We start from the raw sequence: 12,323 nt of genomic DNA on the forward strand, positions 1-12,323 counted from the left end.
GGTAGGGCCGATGCCCAGGAGAGCCAGACCCACCGCCCACCTGCCTGTCACCCAGGCCCTCCTTCGTGAAGCTGGAACACTGGCTGGAGACCCTCCGCATGCACTTGGCTGGCCACCTGCCACTGGGCCCACAGCTGGAGCAGCTGGACAGGGGCTTCTGGGAGACCTACCGGCGTGGCGAGAGCGGACTACCTGCCCACCCCGAGGTCCCCGACTGAGCCCTGCCCGCCCAGCTGCCCCCGTCCCTACCTCCAGAGAGTCCACCCTCACCAGATTCCTCTGCCGGAAGTGGCCAGGTGTGGAGCCCTCGGCTGGGGCAGCGGGCGCCCAGACCCCTCCCCAGAGCCAGGCCCTGATTTGCCTTCTCCCACCCTGCGGACCGTGCCCCCTGCCCACCCTCCGCTGCACACCTGTCCTGTGGCCCCGCCGTACCTCTGTCCTAGCTTCTCCCTGCATGAGCTGGAGGGCCTCGGGAGTTGTGCCGCATCCACACGCCGCCACCCCCGGCCGTCCTGCACACACTGCACCCGTCTGCAGCCCCCCAGGCTGGGCTGGGAGGCAGCCCCTGAATCGTGCCCTGTAATGGTTGGGTGCAGGGGAGGCCGTGTGTCCCGGGTGAGGCCAAGTTCCCAGGAGTCTACGTTCCCAGGAGCCAAATGGCAAGTCTGGGGCCCACTTCCCCACCCCCACTCCCGGGGGGGGGGGGTGTTCTAGGTAGCAGCAGGTGTTGGTAATTATCCAGTCCCCCAAAGCAGAGAGAGGTCTGATTCTGCAGGTGGAAGGGCCGAGCAGCAGCCCTATCTCTCACTTTGGGTCTTTTTCGTTTCTTTATCAAAGCCACTTTAGTGAGAAGCAGGTACCAGGCCTCAGGGTTAAGAGAGGTCCCCTGGGGAGAAGGGAGCCTCGGTGCCCGAGCCAGGCAGGGGGCGGCTGGGCAGAGCGGACGAGGCAAGTGTCCACCAGCGGCCCAGCCCCAAAGTCATCTCAGCGCCCCTTCCTAGCCTCTCCCCAAGGCTCCCTGCCCCTACTTATGCCCCCTCTCCCCCCGCCGCTGTCCTCTGGGTTCTTTCTGTGTAATCTATTTTTTAAGAAGAGTTTGTATTATTTTTTCATACGGCTGCAGCAGCAGCTGCTGGGGGCTTGGGGTTTTATTTTTTTGGCGGGCGGGGTGGGAGGGCCATTCTGTCACTTTGCCTCAGTTGAGCATCTAGGAAGTATTAAAACTGTGAAGCTTTCTCAGAGCACTTTGAACCTGGAAAACAATCTGCACAGGCCCGTGGGACTACGACTTAGGGGGTGGGACGCGCTCGCCCCCACCCAGGAACCGTGACGTCCAAGTAACAAAACCCAGACCTCAGAATAATAAAATAAATTCCATACTCCCCACCCTAGTCCTGCGTGGCCATGTGTGTCTGGGGCCCCGAGGAAATAGTGGAGACGAGAGAGGAATTAGAAGCCTGACGAGGAGACAGGTGTGGGGGTGGGGAGGGGGCGTCGAGGGCAGGAGAGACCTGCAGCCCAGGCTTACATGGGGCAGAGGTGGTGACCCCGCCAGGACAAGTGAAGGTTCCCCAAAGGCTGGTTTGGGGAGATGGGGTACACTCAGGAATGTAGTGCTTTCACACTTAATGTCATCTTCTAAAACTAAAGGGCCCTATCAGGAAGACAGAAACCACACTAGTTATTCCAGATGTAGGGCATTGAACACGGAATTGTTTACACAGGTGTTGAAAGACAGTGGAAGGTAAAAAATCGACCCTGAAGTAACCCAGAGATACCTGACTGCAGGATTAGCTACCCCCCTGGGGCTGGGGGATTGAAAGAGAGAGGTGATCACTGGAGTTAGCTGATGTGTGACAAATCACCCCTAAACTTCGTGGCTTAAAATGACAGTGGTCTCTCATTGCTCATAATTTCTGCTTTGTCAAGAGCTTGGGAGCCGCTTAGGGGAATGGTTTGGGTGTGGGGTCTGTCCTGGGGCTACAGTCAGATATTGCCTGGGGCTTCCGTCCTTTGAGGGTGTGACTGGGGATGAGGGTCCCTTCCAAGGACCCTTCTGTGTGACTCACTTTATGAGGCCTGCAAGTTGATGCTGCCTGTGGGCAGGAGGCCTCGGTTTAACTCAGGGGCCTCTCCACGGGCCGCTTCAGTGTGTCCCCATGGCAGAGCAGTTCACGAGAGCAAAGCGCCATTGCCTTATATGACCTGGCCTTGGAAGTCACACTGTGTCATTTCCATCCTATTCCACTGGTCACAGCCAACCCTGATTCAGTGTGGGAGGGGCCCCCACAAGGCCATGAATACCAAGACCAGGAAGGGTGGTGGGCGTGGTCTGGAGGCTGACTAGGAACGTGGAGGCTTGGAGGGGGGTGGGCCGTGGAACCGTGCTGGGATTCTTGATGTGCGCAGTGGGGAAGGGTTGGATTCTGAGCAGTTGGTGCAGGGACTGCTAGGAAGATAGGTGCTGGCCCGAACAGCCTGCTGCTGCCGCCTGGCACGAGGGCAGGAGGAGCCCTCAGCTGGCCCGTTGAACAGGCAGCCGCAGAGGACGTCTGGGAAATGCAGTTTTCAGCAATCCGGTAACAGCATCACAGAACAGAAAGTGGAACGGGCGAGGGCTGAGATACGGCAGGTCAGCAGCGCCATCTGCCCTTTGGGCCACTAGTCGGCCCCACATACCTTGGTACCCTATTCGGCTTCCACTCAGCTCTCACCTCATGCTTCCAACCCCAGATGCAGTATCCTTTGTGCACAGTGGTGTCATTCTGTTCCTGGGGGTGGAGTAGGGGCCAGCAAAGTTCTACAGCCATTGCATCCATCACTCGGTGACATTCATTCCAGCCACAATTCCAGTTGAATATTCTGTAACTAAAAGACTTAAATAATAAACCTAATCACCATCATCAATATACTCCTAGAAAATAAGGCAACTAGAGGGAGGGAAATATTTGATACACGTATAACAAGAAAATGCACGCAGCTGCTGCGGGCCTCCTTGCTGCAACTGGTTCTGATATCATCATTGATTTTTTTAAAACACCTTTAATGATCCATAATACATACAATTCACCCACTTCAAGTGTAAACTTCAGTAGTTTCTAATGTAGTCCCAGAGTTGTGCAACCAATCCCACACTTTAATTTCACAGCATTTTTATGACCACAACAGGAAACCCTGTGCCCATTAGCAGTCAGTCCTCCGTCCCCTGCTCCTCCAGCCCCAGGCAACCGCTCATCGACCTTCCGTCTCTGTGGGTTTCTGTAGATTGAGATATGTTTTGGCTATATGATACCTCATTTTTTTTTTTTGATGGCCTCTTTCCCTTAGCATGTTTTCAAGGCTTACCATGTGGTATGAAGTGGTATCCTCTTGTAGTTTTTCTTTTGTTTTGTTTTGTTTTTTTTTAATAAAATAAGTTCAAAGGTCCATGGAAACCTTACCAGTGACCCACGGACTCAGAGGAAGGCAGGATTTGGGAGTTAGCCCAGCACGAACTGCTGCTGCCTACTACTTCCCGAGTTGCAAGGCTGGCCTGCTAGAGACCCAGAGGTCATGTCCACCCAGCATGTCTTCTCTGGTTTCAGCACCAAATGTTAGGTCCAGAGCTGAGAGACAGACAACGAGAAGCCTCATGTGTAGCAAAATGCTTATTTATTTTGAGCATCTGGGTGCAGATGGGTGGAGGCCAAAAAAGGCATCCACCTCTCCTTGTGGTTTTGATTTTCGTTTTCCTAATGACTAGTGTTACTGGGTGAGCACCTTTTCATGTGCTTATTGGCCCTCTGAATATCTTCTTTGGAGAAATGTTTACTCAAATCCTTTGTCTGTTTTTTAATTGGGTTATCTTTTTTTATTTTGAATTGTAAAAGTTACTTAAATATTCTGGACACAAGTCCTTTCTATGGAATAGATAGGACTTGCAAATATTTTCTCCCGTTTTGTGGGTTGTCTTTTCGCTCTCTTGATAATGTACTTTGATACACATAAGTTTTTAATTTTGAGGAAGTGCAATGTATCTATTTTTTCTTTTGTTCCGGTGCTTTTTGTGTCATATCTAAGGAGGCTTTGCTTAGCCCAAGGTCATGAAGATTTACTCCTTAGTTTTCTTCTAAAAGTTTTATAGTTTTAGGTCTCTCAGTTCTATTATCTTGATCTACATATCTATTGTTACTCCAGTTCCACACTGTTTTGATTACTATAGCTTTGTAGTAAGTTTTAAAGTCAGAAAGTATGAGTCCAACTTTATTCTTTTTCAAGAATATTTTGGCTATGATGGGTCCCTTGAATTTCCATATGAATCTTAGGATCAACTTGTCACATAATTTTTTTTTTTTTTTTTTTGAGACAGAGTCTCACTCTGTTGCCTGTGGCGTCAGCCCAGCTCATAGCAACTTCAAACTCCTGGGCTCAAGCAATCCTCCTGCCTCAGCCTCCCAAGTAGCTGGGACTACAGGCATGTGCCACCATGCCCGGCTAATTTTTATATATATATATATTTTTTTTAGCTGTCCGGCTAATTTCTTTCTATTTTTTTAGTAGAGACGGGGTCTTGCTCTCACTCAGGTTGGTTTCAAACTCCTGAGCTCAAATGATCAGCCTGCGTTAAGGTGCCGTAATTTCGAATGATTCCAACCTGGGACACAAAAGCATTAGCAGGCACTCCATAGGAGCCCCTGGCTTGCAGAACACGGTTCTCCTCGCCCCCATTGGATAGCAGCAACCTAATTTCTCATTGGAAATCAAGACTGATCACTCCACCCAGCAGCACAGTCCTTTATTTGACTGGCGTTACATGGAATGAGGACCCCATAATGGCAAGGAGGCAGCCCCAATTTCCAATTCAGTAGAACCACTGTGTCCCCTGGCAGAAGCATTCTTCCCCTGGTATTCAAGATATCTGACTCAGAAAAGGCCAAGAGTTGCTGGGAATGGGAAGCAAAGTTTCTGCACATGGGTTATTGGGTGTAGTAGAGGCACCACTCCCACCTCTACCCCTGGACTCCCAGACCCAGGTACTCACTTTGGCTATGAAAAGGCACCTTTTGTGGATTACTGGTTCAAATCATATGCTGCAGCCTATAGAACTCTGTCCCCAGTATTTCCAGATATCTTTTCTATCCAAGATCCCATATCTGGAAAAGCAGATGCAGTTGGAGTCATTACCTAATTAAGTTATAATAATCTATTTTTATTCTACAAGATGTATCAACCTTGCCAAACACATCAGTTAAGTGCAGATATGATAGGAATCACCACTCATGCATATTTCAAATCTATGCAATTCTCCCAAGGATTCAGAATTGGTTTTTATTTACTATCCTAAAAAGGAGAGATTCAAGGACCTTCCACCTGGCATACCAGAATAGCCCTGACCCCCGGGGTCAAGGAGCACATGTGGTGACTCTACCAGTTCCTGAAGATGTCTATTCTAGTGCTGCATTCACGTCTGGGAAATCGACCACAGGGTGGGTCCACTCACCCACTGGCCACACCCTGTGACCAAACTTCCGTCGACATACAAAATATCTTTTCTGACTATGATGGAATTAAACTAGAAATCAATAACAGAAGGAGGCCGGGCGCTGTGGCTCACGCCTGTAATCCTAGCTCTTGGGAGGCCGAGGCGGGCGGATTGCTCAAGGTCAGGAGTTCAAAACCAGCCTGAGCAAGAGCGAGACCCCGTCTCTACTATAAATAGAAATAAATTAATTGGCCAACTGATATATATATAAAAAATTAGCCGGGCATGGTGGCGCATGCCTGTAGTCCCAGCTACCCGGGAGGCTGAGGCAGAAGGATCGCTCGAGCCCAGGAGTTTGAGGTTGCTGTGAGCTAGGCTGACGCCACGGCACTCACTCTAGCCTGGACAACAAAGTGAGACTCTGTCTCAAAAAAAAAAAAAAAAAAAAAAAAAAAAAAAAAAAAAAAAAAAAAAAAAAAAAAAAAAAAATAACAGAAGGAAAACTAGCAAACTTGCAAATATGCAGAAATTAAACAACCAATAATTCAAAGACCAAATCACAAGGGAAATTAGAAAATACCTTGAGGATGTAACCACACCTGAACAGCTAAAAAAAAAAAGAAAATACCTTGAGACAAATGTGAATGAGAACACAATATACCCCAACTTTTGGGAGGGAGTCAAAGCAGTACTTGGTGGAAATATATAGCTGTAAATGCCTACATTTAAAAAGAAGATCTCAAATCAATAACTTAACTGTATACTCAAAGGAACTAGAAAAAGAAAAGCAAAATAAACCTAAAGCTAGTGAAAGAAAGAAAATAATGAAGACTAGAGTGGAGATAAATGAAATAGAGAGTAGAAAAATGAGAGAAAACCAACAAAACCAAAAGTTGGTTCTTCTAAAAGAGCAACAAAACTGACAGACCCTTAGCTGATTGACCAAGAACAAAAGAAAAGATTCAAATGACTAAAATCAGAAATGAAACCGAGAATACTATACTTAGACTTTACAGAAATAAAAAGAATTATAAGGGAGTACTATACATAATTGTTTACCAACAAATTGGATAACCTTCATATGCCAGCTACCAAAATTGACTCAAGAAAAAAATAGAAAATCTAAATAGACCAATGACAAATAAGGAGATTGAATTACTAATCAAAAACGTTCCAACAAAGAGAAGCCCTGGACCAGGTGGCTTTACTGGAGAATTCTTTTTTTTTTTTTTTTATTATAACAAGTAGAAATACAGAATGGAGAATTCTTAAAAGGAGAATTAACCCCAACTCTTGTCAAAATCTTCCAAAAGATTGAAGAGGGAACACTACCTAAATAAGTTTCTGAGACCAGCATTACCCTAATTAATACTGAAAGCAGACAAAGACACTAGAAGAAAAGAAGGCTACAGACCAATATTCCTTATGGATATGGATGCAAAAATAATATGAGCATAATATGAGCAAACCAAATTCACCAGTATATTAAAAGGATTATACACCATGGCCAATTGGCATTTATCCCAGGAACCATTTCATATGGTTCAACATAGGAAAATTAATTGATTTGATACACCACTTTAGTAGAATGAAAAGGAAAACCAGATGATGGTGTCAACTGATGCCAAAAAAAAAGCATTTGAAAAAGTCAAGCACCTTTTATGATTAAAAGACAATAAATGAAAAGACAGGAACTTCCTAAACATATATGAAAAGGCCACCATTAATAACAGGTAATATTACTCAGTGGTGAATGACTGAAAACTAGTGTGCAGTGGTGTCATCATAGCTCACTACAACCTCAAACTCCTGGGCTCAAAGGATCCTCCTGCCTCAGCCTCCTGAGTAGCTGGGACTACAGGTGCACACCACTGTGCCTGGCTAATTTTTCTATTTTTAGTAGAGACGGGGTCTCACTCTTGCTCAGGCTGGTCTCAAACTCCTGGCCTCAAGTGATCCTCCAACCTTAAGCCTCCTAAAGTGCTAGGATTACAGGCGTGAGCCACATGGCCGGACCCATCAATTTTGATTACTGAAGCTTTGTAGTAACTTTTGAAATTAGAAGTGTGAGTCCTCCAGCTTTTCTTTTTGTTTTGTTTTGTTTTGTCAAGATTGTTTTGGCTAGTAGATGTCCCTTAAATTTCCCCATGATTTTTTAGGATTAGCTTGTCAATTTCTAAAAAAAACCCAGCTGGGCTTTTTTTTTTTTTTTTTTTTTTTGAGACAGAATCTCACTATGTTGCCTGGGTTAGAGTGCCATGATGTCAGCCTAGCTCACAGCAACCTCAAACTCCTGGGCTCAAGCAATCCTGCTGCCTCAGCCTCCTGAGTAGCTGGGACTACAGACACGCACCATCATGCCCGGCTAATTTTTTCTATATATTTTTAGTTGGCCAATTAATTTCTTTCTATATTTTTTTTTTAGTAGAGACGATGTCTCACTCTTGCTCAGGCTGGTGTCAAACTCCTGAGCTCAAACGATCCACCTGCCTTGGCCTCCCAGAGTGCTAGGATTGCAGATGTGAGCCACTGTACCCGGCCATAGCTGGGAATTTTGATAGGGATTGGTTTGTACCTGTAGGTCAATTGAGAAGTACTGAAATATTGATATCTTAACAATATTAAGTCTTCCAGTCCGTGAATGTGTCTCTCCATTTATTTAGGTCTTCTTTAATTTCTTTCAATGGCATTTTACACTTTTCTGTGTATAAGTCTTAAACTGCTTTTGTTAAATGTATTGCTTTTATTCTTTTAATGGAATTCTTTTCTTTTCTTTCTTTTTTTTTTTTTTGAGACAGAGTCTCGCTCTGTTGCCCAGGCTAGAGTGAGTGCCGTGGCGTCAGCCTAGCTCACAGCAACCTCAATCTCCTGGGCTCAAGCAATCCTCCTGCCTCAGCCTCCCTAGTAGCTGGGACTACAGGCATGCACCACCATGCCTGGCTAATTTTATATATATACATTAGTTGGCCAATTAATTTCTTTCTATTTATAGTAGAGATGGGGGTCTCGCTCTTGCTCAGGCTGGTTTCGAACTCCAGACCTCGGGCAGTCCGCCCGCCTCGGCCTCCCAGAGTGCTAGGATTACAGGCATGAGCCACCGCGCCCGGCGGAATTATTTTCTTAATTTCATTTTTAGATTGTTCAATGCTGGTGAATAAAAATACAATTAACTTTTTATTATTGATTGTATACTGCAAACTTGCTGAATTGTTTTATTAGCACTAATAATTTTTTTGTGGATTTGTTAGGATTTTCTATATTCAAGATCATGTCATCTGCACATAGAAATAGTTTACTTTTTTTCTTTCCAATCTGGATGTTTTTTTTATTTGTTTTTCTTCCCTAATTGCCCTCCCAGAAACCTCCAGTAAATGTTGAGCAGAAGCATTGAGAGCAGACATCCTTGTCTTACTCTTAGTCTTTGGGAGAAGATGTTAGTCTTTCACCATTATGTATGATGCTAACGAACTGGAGGGTTTTTTGTAAGATGTCCTTTATCAGCTTGAGGGAGTTTCTGCTATCCCTGATTTTGAGTGTCTTTATCATGCAAAGGTGTTGAATTTTGTCAAATGCTTTCTCTGTGTCTGTTGAGATGATTGCGTGATTTTTGTAGACAATATTTTAAGTAGAAGAAAATACTAATTTTTAAGTAGTATACTATTTCTGTGTCTACACATCATAAAATAAAGGCAAGAGATAATTCCCTTTTAGCAAAATGCTGTGCGGGCAACCACTGTTGGTACCAGAAATACTATATAATGGCTAACAATTACTTTCCCGGAAATATGAAACAAAATTGATTTACTGTATTGTTTTTAAGATGGCACCTGGCCTTCAGTAATCAGAAATAAAGGTTTCTTCCCCAAATAAAAACCCTTATGCCCGGTGCAGTGGCTCATGCCTGTAATCCTAGCACTCTGGGAGTCTAAGGTGAGAGGATTGCTTGAGCTCAGGAGTTCAAAACCAGCCCGAGCAAGAGTAAGACCCAGTCTATACCAAAAAGAAAAAAAAAAAAAATCAGCTGGGCATTGTGGCTTGCACCTGTACTTGGGAGGCTGAGGCAGGAGGATCACTTGAACCCAGGAGTTGGAGGTTGCAGAGAGCTACCATAACCCCACTGCATTCTACTCAGGGCAACAGAGTGAGACTCTGTCTTAACAACAAAAACAAAAACAAAACAAAAAACCCTGCAGGGCATTCAGTGGTTAGTGTAGGCCAATTTTCCCCCAGGTGTGGCACCATATTATTAAAAGCATTAAGTACCTCATATTTATGCTGAAGTTGATTTATGAGTTAAACAATGTACAAGTCTCATTTTGAAAGAATGTTTTGTGGCCACAATTACTTCAAGACGTAGTTACATTCAAATAATCTACCATCGCATGCTTTAGCAATTACAGAAGTGTGATTTTGACACGTGGCAATTTTATGAGGTAGGCAAGTGTAAAATGCTAAAAGATGGGAACAACTGTTCCTCTGTTTAAATTTAGAGCACTGCAAAATTTAGCTAATATTCCTCAGCTAATATAATCAGCCTACAATACAGCATTTTAAATCCTAAAGACTTTTGGAAATACAAATCCAAAGAAGGTAATACCTTTTCCAAGTTATACAACTTTGGCAAATCAATACAGTACTTTGTAATACAATAAAATTATATTTTTGTTGGAGCCATATATTACTTTAATGATCATTTCCACTGCAAAAATACCATTGAAGTATTAAATCAAATTACTAAGGCTTTTCATGAGAGCTTATAGCAGAGCCAGCTGTTTTATACAAATCAATATGACTATTAAAATTATATAATTTCCTTCTTTTGGAGTGCATTCCTTCTCACAGGCTGCTGAGTTAACACAGCAGAGACATCCTGTGCACATAAAATGTGTCCTGGGGTTGATCCAAAACAGCTCACAGAAAAGCTTTAAAAGTGCTCACTTCCATAGCACATACACTAAAAATTAGAATGATACAGAGATGATTAGCATGGCCCCTGCACAAGGATGGCATGCAAATTCGTGAAGTGTTTCATATTTTACTGATTATTATACCCTTTCTGGACTATATGTCATGGATGTGAATTTCCCATGGAAACTGGTGACATGTAGCTCTGGGCTGGCTACACCTGGCATGACACTCGCTTTGCATGCTCAATGTGTTGTGAAAGTTTGGAAGGTCAGACCTTTTTCTCCAAGAACAAGCCACTTTGTAAGAAATATGCTGATTCTGTGAAATTTTGAAGGTCAGCACTTCAGGAGAAGAGAAGAAATTTGAAGAGAAAAAGGAGAATTGGCCGGGCACGGTGGCTTAGGCCTGTAATCCTAGCACTCTGGGAGGCCACTCACTTGAGCTCAGAAGTTCTAGACCAGCCTAAGCAAAAGTGAGACCCCCGTCTCTACTAAAAGTAGAAAAAATTAGCCGGGCATGGTGGTGCACATCTGTAGTCCCAGCTAATCGGGAGGCTGAGGCAGGAGGCTTGCTTGAGCCCAGGAGTTTGAGGTTGCTGTGAGCTAGGCTGATGCCACAGCACTCTAGCCTGGGCAACAGAGTGAGACTCAGTCTCAAAGAAAGAAAGAAACCAATTTAAAGTCATTTTTCAAATATTGCTTAGTTTTCCATAAGTAGGGGAACCTTCAAAGGATGGATGTTCACTTCAATGGGCACTCACTCCAGTTGATCTCTTTTATTTGGAAGCTCCCCACTCATCTGTTTTTTTTTGTTTTTTGGGGTTTTTTTTGTTGTTGTTGCTTTCTTTTTTTTTTTTTTCGGCATATTATAGGGGTACAGATTTTAAGGTTTCAATAAATGCCCTTTCCCCCCATCCCCCACAAGTCTGAGTTTCCAGCGTGACCATCCCCCAGACCACTCATCTGTTTTGATCGTGCAGTTTTTCTTGAGCTTCTTGTTTTAAAATATACCTAGTATGCATAGTTAAGCCTTTTACACAGCAGACACATGTAGATGTATTGCCAGCTTGGAGAGATTGGTGTGTCCTGATGTTTTTCATCAACCTTTATTATCACTTCTCTGCCAAAGCAGCCACCACCAATGTCCAAATACTTCTTCCTACTGAAACAGTCCATTCTTCACTTTAGGCATTTAAGTTATGATTACCTGTAACCTTGCTCTATTCATGTTTGAGGATGCTGTACTTGCCACTATTCTTTTAGATTTCTGAGACAAACACTTTTCACAGAGGTTTTGTTAACCCAATATTATGTGGTTTACTTCCCAACTGGTTCAGGTATAGCATCACATGAGAGATCGAAGCCCCTGTTATCTTAACTCAAGCAACCCAGCAGACCCCTATCTTAACTCAAGCATTCCTTTCCACTGACTCCAGGTCTTTAGCCAAAGCTTAACTCTTTCAACCAATTGTCAAATAAAGAATCCTTAAAACCCACCTATCACCTGGAAGCTCCGCTTCAAGATGTCCCGCCTTCTCGAGCCAAACCAATGGTTTGTGATTCCACCTATTGGTTTGTGATTTTACCTGTAATTCCTGTCCACATGAATTTATAAAACCCAACTATACTCAGGTGCATTTTCTCAAGACCTCTTGAGAACTTGTTCCCTGGGCTGTGGTTGCACACATTCGGCTCAGAATAAACCTCTCTTTTTTTTTTTTTTTTTTTGAGACAGAGTCTCGTTTTGTTGCCCAGGCTACAGTGAGTGCCATGGCGTCAGCCTAGCTCACAGCAACCTCAATCTCCTGGGCTAAAGCAATCCTGCTGCCTCAGCCTCCCAAGTAGCTGGGACTACAGGCACTCGATACCATGCCCGGCTAATTTTTTCTATATATGTTAGTTGAGCAATTAATTTATTTCTATTTTTAGTAGAGATGGAGTCTCGCTTTTGCTCA

At 44.1% G+C, this 12,323-nt stretch overlaps 1 protein-coding gene and 1 non-coding gene across 4 annotated transcripts in view; both read left to right on the forward strand.

Moving 5' to 3' along the window:
* Positions 1 to 5,952, forward strand: part of LIMK1 (LIM domain kinase 1) — a 31,311-nt gene extending 25,359 nt beyond the window's left edge. For all 3 annotated transcript variants that reach the window (XM_012742209.2, XM_012742210.3, XM_075995380.1), the window contains one exon: positions 56 to 5,952. In XM_012742209.2, coding sequence (XP_012597663.2) covers positions 56 to 218 — 163 coding nt within the window. In that variant the 3' untranslated portion in view covers positions 219 to 5,952. The remainder of the gene's footprint in view (positions 1 to 55) is intronic.
* Positions 5,953 to 10,391: 4,439 nt separating this feature from the next.
* Positions 10,392 to 10,499, forward strand: LOC142862550 (U6 spliceosomal RNA). Its single transcript, XR_012913623.1, has one exon. It is a non-coding gene; the product is annotated as a U6 spliceosomal RNA (small nuclear RNA).
* The last annotated feature ends 1,824 nt before the right edge of the window (positions 10,500 to 12,323 follow it).

Source organism: Microcebus murinus, chromosome 19 (assembly GCF_040939455.1).
Source record: "Microcebus murinus isolate Inina chromosome 19, M.murinus_Inina_mat1.0, whole genome shotgun sequence".
In the NCBI taxonomy this organism is placed as follows: Eukaryota; Metazoa; Chordata; class Mammalia; order Primates; family Cheirogaleidae; genus Microcebus; species Microcebus murinus.